Genomic DNA, 13,945 nt, shown 5'->3' with positions numbered 1-13,945 from the left:
CCGCAGCCAGGCAACGCACGCATCTGACAGCGGGTGGAGACCCGGAAAGAGCACGGAATTTCCACGGACATTGGGCGGTGCTGAAGCCCCCCAAGACGTGGCACCCATGTGGGTGCCCATTGAACATCATCGACAGACACGCATTCCTCGGGCTGCCCCTCATGCAAATGGGTTTTTGGGTCGGGTGTGGAAACCCCAAAACAAACGCTTGTCTAGCGATGTCATAACCAGAAACGGCGCAGTAGTCCGTTTTGCCTCGCGAACTTCATTAGAGCTTCTATGGCTGAAAGTTAGATAATAAATACTTTAGTGTAGCAATTAATACAAGTTTTTGGTATTAAGAAAGTATCACTCCGAATTTCGTTTTAACCCACGTTATCCTACCAGTCGTATACGTAACTTTGATAGAGTCACAGTGAACTTCAAATACTTTCCTGAAACTTATTTTTACTGGTATACAAATATTATTTATTACAGTTTATGGGTTTATCATTGATTCAGGACTAACATATTTCAATAAAGATAAAATGCAGCTTCATAATTTGACACTTCATCCGGACTAATCTAAACCTGACTGTCCTGAACTAAGTTGGCATCATTGGTGAGCGTCTGGACTTGTGCTCTGGGTACAGGCTTCTCCTCCTTGGTGTTGACAAGGAAACCCTTGGCGATCCAGGAGCAAACGAGCAGCAGGATGATGAAGACGTGGGACACCAGGAGGCGATCTAAGGATTCTCGCACCTCCTGCCAGGAGCCTCGATTGTTCACAAAGTAGCAGAAGTACAAGCTCATGGAGTCGTTCATCAGGAACAGGCAGACGAAGATGGACCGGACATTCTTTCGGCCAAAGGATACCAGGGCGTATATGCTCGATATGACGATGATGGATGGTATGAATATCTTTAGCAGGATAATAGCCGCAATCATGTGCAGCTGGAATTGTGGGAAGAAGAGTCGCGATGTAATGGCTTTGAATGTGAAGTTGAAGAACCAGTGGCCAGTTCCAAAGAAGGATACGTAGAAGTACAGCAGAATCAGTGCCGCGTAGCGATAGGATTGCCTCAAGTGCTCCAGCGGACTCACAGGTCTCTCATGCTGTGACTGCTCCTCTGCTCCTTGGTTGTCATCCTGCTCTGTGTTCACATCCTTAAGATTTGAGTACCTGATGCTCTCTTCGTAGAGCTCCAGGCCCAGCACAAACTCAGTGACCATGATCTGAACGAATAGCGAACCGATTGAGGTGGTCAGCATTATGTGCACCGTCAGCATATTGAAGATTATCAGTTCCAAGCGACGCCTCAGTTCCTTTGTTCCACTGTAAGGGATTGATAGAAAGGCGTAGGCAAGGTATGACCAGCATGCCACATAAACATAGGTGCAGACTGGCTGATCCGCATCCCACTGATTGATTCCGTATGCAGTGGCCAGTAGAGCGGCCATGTTGACGATCCAAACGCGTTTGGCGTGCTGATGCCGCAGGATCAGAGGACGAATGACGGACAACACCATACTGAAGTAGACCACATGGCTGTCTTCAATATAAGCACCAATCTCATCGGTGATAAAGTGCAGGCTTGGGTTCTGCTTCACCACCAGGATACCACTCAGCAGGATGACAAGGACAAGCCAGAAAATTAGCTTCAAGGTGGGTCTGAAGAAGGCTCTGCGATTATTGAGGTACACCACCGCCAGGTAGAGGAGCCCAATGTGACTGTTGTGGAACGCCATCAAGATCAGCAGGGCACCGGGTACAACGATCCCGACCAGGTGAAGGACCGGGAACTGGCATAGTAGCCCATTGTCTTGGCAGGGACGTTCGGCCAGGGCCAAGATGAGGATTCCGAAGGGCAGCAGCAGATAGAAGGCGGTCAAGTGGGGCACCCTCTGCAGTATCATGAGTTCCAGGAGCGCCAATCCGCCCAAGCACATCATCAAAGTGATCCACGTAAAGTAGCCCCTACGCTCCGATTTCGGCTGGATGGACTCCCGTGTAAGTCGCACCAGCAGCAGGTAGAACCACACCAAGTAGGAGGCAGTGGTGGCCACCAGCAGGGGCAGGTGATAGTACCCGTGGTAGTACTCCATGCATTGCTGAGCTACCTTGGCTATTTTCTGACTCACCTTAAAGGCCTGGTCGTAGTGCTCCTGGGCCACCAGATACTTCATTCTCTGCGGATAGTTTTCTATCTCTGTCGTGCCCAGACTTTCAAATTTGGGCAGGCACAGATAAAGAATGCCGTCCTCATGTCGCTTTATCAGAATCCTGGCCTGCGCCAGCAACTGCATCGTATTCAGGTGGAGAGCCTGCAGTTCGTACTGCAAGCTGGTGTTCAGGAATCCCAGTGGCATCAGGGCCATGTTGTTCATGGGTGGTGGGAGGCCAATCAAAGCGGACATAAGTGGCGCCAGCTGCGTCTGTTCCAACTGGTACAGTGGCAGGGTGAGACCAGTCTCACTGGCCGTGAAGTTCTGGACGGGATCCGGCGCCGAGCGTTTAACACCAGCCCCCCAGAGGATGAAAGGGGTTTCCACCTCACGATCTCCGCCACCGCCGTGCTGACCTAAAACATAGGGAGGGATTCATGGGTAATGGTGAACAAATGAGGGAAACTCAAGGACTCAACGCACCCGTATCACTCATCCCATGATCCGACGTCATCAGGTAAGCGGTGCGACTATCATTGAAAACGCTTTCGAAGAGTTCATAGGTCTGCCGGATGCCCCGTTGGGTGAAGTTGAGCTTTCCCCGGAAGTTCGAGCCGTAGGGCGTGTGGGCGTGTCCGGCAAGATCGATATCGGCTAGATACACAAAGAAGACCACCGAGGTGGCATTTCGCAATGGCTGCACATTTTCCTCCTTGGTCAGGTAGTTGCGCACCTTGTCGAACACCCACTGATCCAACCTGAGTCTGCCCGAAATGTCCGACCTGGCGAAGGTTTCGAAACGCAGGGGAGCTCCACCGCTGGGCAAGTGAGTGAAGATTTTGGCAACCACATCCTGCGTCCAGCCAATGGCGTTCCTGCTCCTGTTGAAGACGGTATCAAAAGTGGACGGATTCCAGCCAAAGTTGGTGAGGGCCGCAGCAGGATCTTCGTTGAAGCCGCCAAAGATGGCGATGTGTCCCGGTCTGGTTACCGTGGGTGGGCATGCCCGCGAGATGCCAACTAGTGCCTGGTCAATGAACAGCTCGCTGAGGTCAGGAACCGAACTGCAGTTGTCCGCCAAAACAGATTGCGCCCGCAGTCCATCGACCACAAACACCACCAGTCGATCCGCGGGCGGTTCCAAGCCCAATTCCCGCAGTGTACTCAATGGCTCGAGATCCGACAAGACGGTCGATTGGAAGTAGATGCTCAGGATGGAACCGAGCAGCAGCAGATGCACCACCAATGCCTGTACACTCCACATGTTTTCAGTGTGACGAAATGTGTGTAAACTGTTCGCAGTGTACAAATGTATGAAAGGAATTATTTGAATTAAATATCCAGGATTGTCTTGAAACGTCGAACTGAAATAGGTGATTTGAATTGCAAAGGAAAAAAAAGGCGGCGATTTCAATATATCCGGCAAGTTTATTGATGTAATTAAAGATAGGTTTGATTTTATACGTTGCTGTTCATCTTGAATAAAACAAACTGTAAATATTCAACACACACAATCTGCTTGATCTCTTATTTATCATCTATACTTATTCTCTCCTCTGTACACATCAACATCTGGTTTTGTTTTGCTATCACATTGAATTGTTACATTTATAGTAGTAGTTGCTGCATGTTGCCTGCTTAAAATCTTTAAAACACGTTCTAAATTTCATCTGAAACATGTAGGTATACACGCCAATTAACAAGTGTATCCCATATCTGTAGCTATAGCTTCTGATCTAAGAGTTTACTGTGTTTGTTGGTTGATTGCTTGGTATGCTGGTATGCTGGTATGTTGGTTGTGTTATGTTGGTTGTGTTGTGTTGTGTTGGGTGTGTTGTGTCCAAAGGTTCAAAGGGTCCAAGGGATGTAGAAGCACACATTTCGTTTGTAAACTTTCGGTGAACTTGAAGTGAATCAACATTGTCGTCATCAAAGCGCTTTTTCGGTTTTGTCGTTTTGTTTTTTTTTACAAAATTAAACTTAAAATTGCTTGCGCTTCTCGTAACTACACATTAATTTAGTAGTTGTTGCTTAGTTCCTTGTTCTCTCTCTTGTTTTTTACTCTCGCCAGTGATCTTTTTGTTTGCTTTTTTGTGTTTTCGAAATACGTAATGCATTTAAAATATATAGAAATAATATTTGTATACATATAGGTATATATCTGCTCCATCTGTTCACGTATAGTAAAATATATGTATAATGTATATATATTGTATATATATAGATCTGTATGCACTATGCCTAACCACGCCTATCCACTTCTCGCTTAATCCTCGGTAGTAGTTTCTGTAGTAGTAGTAGTATTTGTATCCTGCAGCTCTTCGAGAGTTGGAATATCGTCTTGTAGTTTTAGCACTTGTAACCTTGGGTTATAGTGCCCGGCTAAATAATATGTATCATTGTTATCGTATATGGATTGATATTGCTTCGAATCGGCACCGAACTTCTCGAAGTAACTGCCAAACTGCAGCACCTCACACCGATGCGAAATGGTCTGCACATCGTTTTCATCCTCGTGCGGCGATTCAAAAAGAGCACCCTGTTCAAAATACATAAATAATCTTTATAACTTTGCCCGCAGTAGGGAATTCACGTTATGGCTTACCGGAAATTTCAATTTTGGACAGCCGGTCGTCTCCTCCGGATGATAGAACCACGCCACACGCACCACCTTGTTGCCCGTGGTCGTTTCCCACATGGACTCAATGCGTCCGATATAGGGTCGATCTGGTCTGCCCGTCGATAGAAATACTGCACTGTCCCCGACCTGCAAATATCATCAAATAGGAAAATCAAAATTCAATACAATAATTGCAGTGAAATATGAGCATGTGCACTTACCGTGATAGTCTCCTTTCCCCTTTTGATTGTTTTGTAAAATTGCTTTCTGGCGCGTCCCTTGACGCCCGCCTTGCGATAGGCGGTACCATACCAACCCCATAGCTGCCGTTCCGGCAGGAAGGCCGCTATCTTGCTGCTGCCCTTGGAGTTGTTATGCTCGACCAGATCGTCGCCCTTGGCCTGCGAGCGAGAATTGGATTAATTCAACCCTTTCATTTCGGACAACCCTTTCAATCTGCAGCTATGGCAATTGTTCTCTAATCAAATAATTCGGATTGTGTTATACAAATATTATTTTTACCATTATCAAACAGCAAATGGTGAACAAGGAATCACAAAAAAGGGTTATTGGCAATTGACCTTTCCCGACTACAAATTTTGGGTCTTTTGGTACCAGATTTTGTAAATATTTGCGTTTCCATTTAAGTGAATATAATTACCACAAATAGTAAACAAAAAAGGGTTTCTCAAATACAAGGGGGACAAAGTTACTGCTCCCGCTTACCTCATCGGATATCTCTGACATGAGATTGGATGCGGACTCCTCTTCCATCTCCAGCTGCTCCGTCTTCACTTTGACCTCCACCTTAACGCGATTCGCGGTTGGCGCCGCTGCTGCTGCCATCTCTGTGGAAGGTGCCTCTGTCGCCTCCTGCGCTGCCGCTGAGTAGTCCTGCTGGACGACCTGTTGCTCCTGCTCTTCGCTGCCGTTCTTGCGGTGATGCTTCTTGTGCTTCTTGCGTTTCTTGTGCTTGTGATGCTTGCGAGCGGCGTCTTCTGCACTGACACCTTCGCCCGAGGCAGCGGCATCTCCACCACCGTTGGTTGCCGTGGCCGGACTAATGCCATTTTGAGCTTTGGACATCTTCTTGAGGCTCTTCTTCAGGCGCTTCTTCTCACTGCGCTGCGTGAACAACTCCATAGTTGCCGCCAGCGAAGTGGTGTTATCGCTACTCATCCCCAGGCTATGGTGGCTGTGCGAATCCTCGCAGCCGGGCACGTTCAAGTGGTCCTGTGAGGCTCCTACAGGTCCACTTTCACCCCCGCGCAGAGCGCTTCGCTTCTGCTTGCCTACTGAGTAGAGGGGATTATCGTTGTACTCTGTTCCATTGGTTTAAGTGGGATTGTCGGGCAGAGGGAACGAAAATAACAAAGAAGTAAATAAGGAGGCACGTACACAAGAAACGAATATTTGGACAGAGGGTTGGGAAGTAAAACTGTCATGTCCACAGGCACAGATGGTGCCGCGCTACAGTTTAATACCCATGAAAGTGCTTAATGAACACACACCTGCTATGGGATAATCGCTGAGGAGCATGCGGATGTTCTGCAAGCGGATCCTGCCGCTGTCGCCATCGTCGAATTCTACGCTGACAAAGTCCGGCGCTGTTGTAGCCGAATTCGTAGCGCTGCCGGCCGCGCCATCGACAACTTGCTCGGAGTCGATGGCACGTCCAGGATAAAGGCATCGGTACTGCTGACTCCAGTAGGCGCACAGGCGCGTACCCACTGGGACACTCTCCACGCTCTTCGGAGATACCTCGAGGATCTATAAACAATAAATTAATGAACAAAGTTATATCAGTTGCTAAGAGTGAAGTAGTCACTCACCGTATCCTTGAGTATATCCTCGCGCGACATTACATGCGACTTGTTGCCACGCTCGCCGTCCAATGTGATGGAATACACATCTGGCGGACGCAACGGCTTCATTACACCCGCATAAAAGAGACCGCCCATGTCCGTCAGGACACGTGTCTCATCGCGGTACAGGTGTTCGCTGGTCAGCTGAAGCTCGCGGTCAATGGCGCTAACCCGCCGCTTTGCCTCCGTAGCCGCTGTTTGCTCTCCGGCGGCGCCGCCGGTGTTCGCCTTCATCTTTCGCTGCTTCCGCACCGCAGAAGCCGCCTGCTTGGTGGATGGTGAGCAGGAGGCGGAAGTCGCAGAGGTAGTTGGTGCAATGGCAACGGCCGCGTCCAATGCACTGGGTTCCAGGCGGACAAACGACGAGGTACTCGGTGAGCTACTGCTGGGCAAGGGATTGGGCTCCGGTTGGGATTGCTGTAGGGACGGCGGTGGGGGGAAGGAGTGCGTCTTGTCCGGGAATCGCAAAAAACTCGACGCCTGAAGGTTACTGCTCGAGAACTTTGGGAACTTGTAATCGCGCAGCGGGGACGAAGTCCTAGAAAATACAAATTGTCTTAGGTTTATGTTGAAATGATTAAGGAGGAGACACCACTTACCCCAGGACACTGGACAGCGTCATCTGTGGCTGTTGCAGAGCAGAAGGTGGCTGCACTGCCTGTTGCGATGCCTGTTGTTGCTGCAGCTGGAGCTGCTGCTTGGAGCACTTCTTCTTCTTTTTGTGCTTGGAAATCTCATCCAGCTTCCGCTTCTTCTTGCGATACTGCCGCGTTACGTCCGCCAGCCGCATACGCATACTATTGTCCATGATGCTAAACACCTCCTGGCCAAAGCGCTGCGCGTAGCTGGGATCCAGGGCGTGGAGGGCACTGCGCAGCTCCGACTGCAGCTGCTCGTCATGCAGGTCCAGATCCTCCTCCGCCGGAGCGGACAACTGCTGGCGGCTGCTGCTGTGGCGCCGCTTCTTCTTGCTTTTCTTGCTGCAACGCGCCGACTTGCGGCTGTCGCTGCCTGAGGACTTGGAATGTTTGTGCTTCTTGCGCTTCACAGGAGTCAGCTCGGCAACGGCACTAGCCGACGTGGATGGCAGCTCGATGCCCTGCATCGAGGGGAATCCGGGTGAGCTTAATGGCATCTGAAAGGAGGATGATGAGGAGGGGAAGACGGAACCCTGCGCTTGCCCAAAGGCAAAACAGGACTTGGCCTCGAAAACGGGCGGCGTCACAGCTGTCGTTCCCAGAGCCTGCGACGTGGGAGTGGGCGTTCGCGACGACGGCGTGGCAAACAGACTGCTGCCCTGCACCACCTCCTCCTGGATGCGTTGCTCGGCCAGGGCGCACAGCAGCTTGAGACCGCCAAGTGGTTCAGGTGCGGAAGTGGGCTCCATTTCCAGCATAGGCGGCGTAGGCTCTGAGGGCATCATATTCACAGGCTGCAGCTGTGGCGGTGGCTGCTCTACGTGCTCCACCGGCTCCTGTTTTACACGCACCAGTGGCTTGCTATTGGTGCTTATGTTCGAGAGCAGCTCCAAGCCGGTCAGGTCCTCGGGGGCTGTCTGATCGGCCTGCGTGGCTTGCGACATCGTTTCTATGGGTTCCGGGGGAGTCTGCTCCGCCGACTCCTCCTGGCTGGCACTGGGTATGTCACTGGGTTCGGTCTGGGTATGGCACTCGGTCGGCTGGGTATGGCTGGGTTCACTGGGCTTCGTTAGTTCCAGCGGCTGGACAAGGATTGAAGGCGGAAATGCGTCTGCAGCTGAATCCTGCGGCTTTGCTGAGCCCGGGAAGCTCTCGTCTTCACTACAAACGGGCGTATCCGTCTGTATATTGACATCCTGCATTTGCGGCAGAAGTTGAGTTGATCCCTGCACAGGAATCTCCGCCAGACGAGGAGGTGTCTGCGGCGTCAACGGTGCATGCAGCTTGTAGTTCAGCGCCGCTTCATCACTAACCACAGGCAGCGGCGTGGCAGCAGGCAGCTCTCCACCGTTGCCATGCATCGATAGGTTGAGCAATGCTGGCGTGGGCGTAGCCATGGCACCCGACTGGAAGAGATGGTGGGGCGTTGCATGGCCTAGGGAAGACGGCTCCATGGTGGCCGAGGTGGGCGGCGTGGGCAGACGCATCAGGTTCAAGGCCTGCTCCTTATCCCGCGCCGCCTCGAGCGGCACAAGGGGCGGCAATGCCAGCGGCATTGAGTACTCCTCCTTCATTCCTGGCGGCGGCGGCAAGGAGAGGAGTGACGGAATCCCAGGCTGTCCAGTGGCCAGACTAAGGAAACGGGAGCTACTCGCGCTGAGACTACTGCTGGAACTTAGGCTGCTAGCCGCATTGCCGCTTGGCGTGACCCCCGAACCAGCGGCCAGGCTCAGATTAATGGTGGAATTGGTGGTTGTGGTGCTGGTCTGCTGATTGCTGTGCTGGCACAGCGTCGAGCTGCCCGTCGCCGTAGCCGCTGCGGCCAGATACAGCTGCAGGGTGGAGGCGTACGATGGCGTTGTGCTCAGCGCCTGGTGGCCGCCCATCGAGGGGAAGAATAAGTTGGGCAAGCTGGACAAGTTGGGCGTCGGCTGCAGCGAAGCAGCTGCGGCGGCTGCAGCAGCGGAGTGGCCACCAGGTGCCGGCGCCTGGGGGATGTAGGCCGAGGGCCAGACGAAGGCCGCCGCAGCCGCTGCCTGCTGGAACGGATCTGTGGGCGTTAAGAGGGGAAAATTTGATATGCCTGCTGTGCATGGACGTGGTAGCGATTCAGTTAAGTCGGAGGTTCAAGTTCGGATTTTTTGGAGTTTTGGAGTTTGGAGTTGTCGAGGAAGTGGCGGAAGTGGCGGAGGGAGAGAAGCGCAGTTTAAAAGCATGAATTAGTTTTGTTTTGGCGAAACGAGATCTCGAAATCAAATTAACCTAGGACACCTAGGAGGGTGCTGGCGTATGAGGAGTGCGTATGAGGAGATCATCGCCGATCCTCCCGGCTGACTTACCGAGCGCTGTTGGGCCGGCCGGCAGCAGCACCACCTGTCCGCGACTGGCCTCCCGCGAGTACTGCAGGCCCACCGTGGCGGGCGACATGGAAATCACTGATTCAATGGGTAATGCATCTACAAAACGCAACGGAAAAAGAGAGAACCAAAATAGAGAGGTGGTGGAGACAGAGTGTGGCGGTGAGCACTGATTGTTGTTTTTCTGCCCGGGATCTACTTGTAGCATGCTCTTGAACGTGGACAACTCACTTGGATACTGCCAGAAGGTGGAGGGTGCGCGGTTCACACCTGCTGCACTCAGAGCCAGTTCCTCGGCGGTGGCTGTGCCGGTGGTCATCAGGTCGCCGTTGCCCGTAAAGTACAAATTGCCGCAACTGGTGGCACCTAAAAAAGAGTCAAGTGAAAAGGATTCTGTCAATTTTTGGCGCGTCTCTTATTATCCTTTCCATTGGTAATCAAAGTTCTGAGCAGAGTATGCCAACCTCTTCGCTTGACGTTCGTTTGTTTAATAAAGTTTCGGGCCTGCCGTGTAACTTTAGTTGTAAGCGAAGATGTGTATGTATACGTGAAATATTGCAGTGTCCTTGAACTATGCATTTGGTGACCGCGTGCGCCCAACCACCCAACCACCCAACCGCCCACCACCACGCCATCGAAACAACTATCACACATCCCAATCGTTTCGAATAACCCACCCCCGACTCTGTGGCTGGATAATTTCAACAAAAATTCGATTAAAACGAACGTGATGCCCTGTAATTGGATTACATTATGGGTTCTGAATTGGGAAACCCACCACCGCCCTCGAATCGAAATGAATGACAAGTACTCGGCAGTGTCCCATCTCCGAAGCGCAATTAGAGCTACATCTTTTGACAAGTGATTTGTTTCGGACCGAGAAACTACCCAGCAAACGTTTATAAATAGCGAGTGACTTGTGGCAAGGAAAGGAACAAAAAAAAAGAAAAAAATAATAACCAAAACGCCACGGCAAGACGACTCTGCCATATGGTCGTGTACCAAAATCCAATTCGGCGTGTCATGTTGCTAGGTCCTGTTCTGGAGCATAGCTCTCCCGGTTTGTTACCCAGTTGCCTCTAGTTTCCCATCCCCGGAAATTCACTCATGCATCGAGCATCCAGTTCGAGCATCCAGGTCGAGCATCCCTTAGAGGTGATGCCTTACTTGTTCCTGGTTCCCCCACACAGAGATCCCTGACTACTACTTCTAGGAACAGCCACCGCTATACCGTGTCTGAAAAAACACCCACCCGAGCATGGGTCCATGAGTAATCTGTCTTTGGATTCCCGCTCTGCTGTTCCTCCGCCTGGCGCCCACGCAACTGAAACTTCAGCTTCAGCTCCAGTGGAGCGTGCTTACTAAGTCGAAGCACTGGATACTCTGCTCATTGGCGAACCGTGAGTAATGCGCCTACTTTATAAGGGTTTTTTTTCAGCAATCAAAAGCACTACTACACGACTGGTACCGCGGAAATAGGTATTGGTTTGTCATCATCTTAATGATCTAAAAGGAAAATGTATTTTGTGCACGAAAATAATCACCCCCATTGAGAAAAAGTTGTTTGTTAAAAATTTCCAAGAAAACTTCTGGGAAATACCCGGAAATACCCGGAATAGATAAAAATAAAATATCCGAATCGCCATTGAGATGTTTTGCTTTGGATTTTTATAACAACATTAAAATTCTAGTATCAGATATAAATGTAAAAAAAGAAAACCCCCGCAAAAGTTGCTTGTGAATTCAATTTTATCAGCTTTGATATCATGTGACTAAGTGGCGATTCCTAATAAAAACGTGGCTGCTTTGTAAAAATAACATTTTATCACTAATAGTTGCTATATTGCTAAGTTAAAGTAATACAAATTACACATTCCCCGTGGTTAAGTGCAATGTTTCAATTGCCCCACTATCCATTTATAGACGTTATCATTTTCAGTTCTTTAAAAGAATAAACAGTGATTAAAATCCAGTTGATTGAGAGTATGGTCCATCTGGCAATATTTTGTAAATAGATTGAAATGAAAAAGGAACCCATTTAAGATCGTAAAATGTTCACGTCATGGACATGGTTGATTATTACCCCATTAGCAGGCTTTAAAAATAATCCGGAAAATGAAATTCGACTGGCATCGGCGACAGAACACACCCCCATGGATATAAACATATTTAATGTGCCCATCTAGCAAGAGCAGTTCGAAGTCGGTCAAAAGCAAGTCGTCGCAGCGCCTCCCTTCTCAAATCGCAATGTGTTTCACTTTCGTTTCACTTCCGCTTTAGAAGTTCGTTTGATTTACCACCGCTTTCCTTCAGCCCGCAAGGGAGGATAAGGGCAGTGCCGTTTTGAGTCGAATCCAGTCGATTCGGTGGCTGTCACAACAACGACAGCCGCACAACAGGCGGCCATCATATGATTCTTGCCCTCTCAACTCCAGCGGGTTGTTTACGGTGGAGACGACACCCTCGACCCATCGCTCGCTCGCTCACTGAAGGAATTCCACACAGCGCTGAACGTTTTGTTGGCAATCTTATTAGTGGCATAATTGAGCGACGTCCACGTCCTGGCATCATAAGCATCATATAACGCTGCCCCTTGGGAACACGAACGCGCCGTTCATTAGGGCGCTCAAATCTGGTGACTCAATTGAATTAGATGCCCAGAAGGTACACGGATTAAAATAAAGTAGCAAAGACAATGATTCTCGGAAATTTACATACAAATGTATCTAGAAAACAGCATCTACTAATGATCCCCAAAGTAAATGCTGTGAGAATTCCGTACGCATACATTAGGTATCTTTGGGATAGCGGGAAACATTCTATGCTTCCTGCTTATTACTTTCTTGAGATAAAGGTTCTTTTTTCTCTCTGTGTAGCCGGGCACTCACCGAGGTCAGCGACGCGTATGCCGAAGCAGTTCAAGTCCTTGTTGAGTGGTGGCTGCAGCGGCAGCGTAGCGGGCGTGTTGATGGCCGGCACCAGGGCTTCCTGCGGCCGCTTCCTGGCCACGGCAATGCCAATGGGCACGGAGTTGCCTGATGGAATTGTAATTAACCGATGAGGAGTGCTCTCGACCAGTGGCTGGGTGTCACCTACCTGAGGACTTTTCCAATTCCGATACCTTGGGCGAGGGAGCCTCTATTTTGACGAGAGTGGTCAGTGTGGAGGAGGACATGGTCTTGGAGGAGGCGGTCAGCGAGGCGGAGGACAGGCCCTGATGCTGCACCTGCTGGTGGTGGTGGTGCTGCTGTTGCTGGTGGCAATTATTGGAGCTGATCTCGGACACCTGGCAGGGTTCCCTCTTGATCTGCACAAAGGTGTACGACGAGTTGGTCTGCTGATGGTGATGGTGCTGCAGGGGAGTTGCCGTCGAGAAGCCTCCGAATTGGTCCAGCTGCAGCTGGGCAGGATGGGCACCGGGATGCGACACTGCTGCAGTGGTGGGCACCAGAAAAGTAGCTGTTGCTGTGGTGGCGCTCAAGATATCGGCGGCACTGCTGCTGGCGCCAGGATTAAACGTGGCCATCGGGTGGCGGTGGCTGTGCACATATATGGCTACCGCTCCCTGGATCTCGTGGCTATATCTATTTCACTATATATCTTACGGAATCGACCGAAAACTAAACGTCCATTATCCGCTCACATAAACATACACGCACACACACGGACACACACTACACACGGACACACACTAGCACTGGCCCACACACACACGCACACAGTCTACATTTTTACAGGTTTTCGCTGCCTCTTTCGGATGCAACATTGGCTACTGGGCCTGCGGCAATTCCCCGTAAACAAATGACATAATCCAAAGCGACGCGACGCCACTGGGCACTATCCACAGGTCGACGGAACCGGAGCACCCACCAGTCCAAGTGTGGTTGCCCAAAATAAAACCCTGTGCGATCCGAGATCTTTTCTTTTTTTTTGTTTTTTGGTAGGGAGGCGGAGGCGCGACTTCCCTGCTGCGTTGTTGCGTTTTTCCGCGGTTCTTCCAAGTAAATATCGAGCACTGGCTGTATAGTTGTTGGCCAACACACGATCTGTTGCTTATTTGTGTTTTTCTTTTGCGAATTGGAATCAAAATCCTCTGGAGAAAAGTCCACGGGACGGACAAAAAAGAAGCAGCGAACTATGTTAAGTTAACAGCGACCTAACAGCGACTATTCGATTTTATATCTGCATTGTCGATGATTCACCAGCAGGCGTTAGGAAATTCTACGGGACTGGTTTGGCCATCGGTTTGATTTGCTATCGATAAGAATCAGAGCGCGCATTTTAAATTTGTATAAATGATTTCCAACAGTGAAACAACTA

At 50.2% G+C, this 13,945-nt stretch overlaps 2 protein-coding genes across 5 annotated transcripts; both read right to left on the bottom strand.

Moving 5' to 3' along the window:
* Positions 1–444: 444 nt before the first annotated feature.
* LOC122618766 (GPI ethanolamine phosphate transferase 1) lies at positions 445–3,492 on the bottom strand. The gene is made up of 2 exons (XM_043795305.1): positions 2,629–3,492; positions 445–2,561 (listed from the first exon to the last, which is right to left on the bottom strand). The coding sequence occupies exons 1-2, from the start codon at positions 3,407–3,409 to the stop codon at positions 565–567; spliced, it is 2,778 nt and encodes a 925-aa protein (XP_043651240.1). The 5' UTR covers positions 3,410–3,492; the 3' UTR covers positions 445–564.
* Positions 3,493–3,553: 61 nt separating this feature from the next.
* Positions 3,554–13,776, bottom strand: LOC122618765 (protein winged eye). 4 transcript variants are annotated; one of them, XM_043795301.1, is made up of 11 exons: positions 12,722–13,776; positions 12,514–12,660; positions 9,857–9,991; positions 9,608–9,724; positions 7,230–9,354; positions 6,598–7,168; positions 6,277–6,535; positions 5,492–6,087; positions 4,987–5,166; positions 4,751–4,912; positions 3,554–4,684 (listed from the first exon to the last, which is right to left on the bottom strand). In XM_043795301.1, the coding sequence occupies exons 1-11, from the start codon at positions 13,149–13,151 to the stop codon at positions 4,412–4,414; spliced, it is 4,995 nt and encodes a 1,664-aa protein (XP_043651236.1). In that variant the 5' UTR covers positions 13,152–13,776; the 3' UTR covers positions 3,554–4,411. The 4 variants fall into 4 exon arrangements, with proteins under 4 accessions (XP_043651236.1, XP_043651238.1, XP_043651237.1 ...); XM_043795303.1 differs by having other exon boundaries at positions 5,492–6,060; XM_043795302.1 differs by having other exon boundaries at positions 7,230–9,351.
* Between the last annotated feature and the right edge of the window lie 169 nt (positions 13,777–13,945).

This window comes from Drosophila teissieri, chromosome 3R (genome assembly GCF_016746235.2).
Source record: "Drosophila teissieri strain GT53w chromosome 3R, Prin_Dtei_1.1, whole genome shotgun sequence".
In the NCBI taxonomy this organism is placed as follows: domain Eukaryota; kingdom Metazoa; phylum Arthropoda; class Insecta; order Diptera; family Drosophilidae; genus Drosophila; species Drosophila teissieri.
This window is presented reverse-complemented; position numbering and strand designations above follow the sequence as displayed.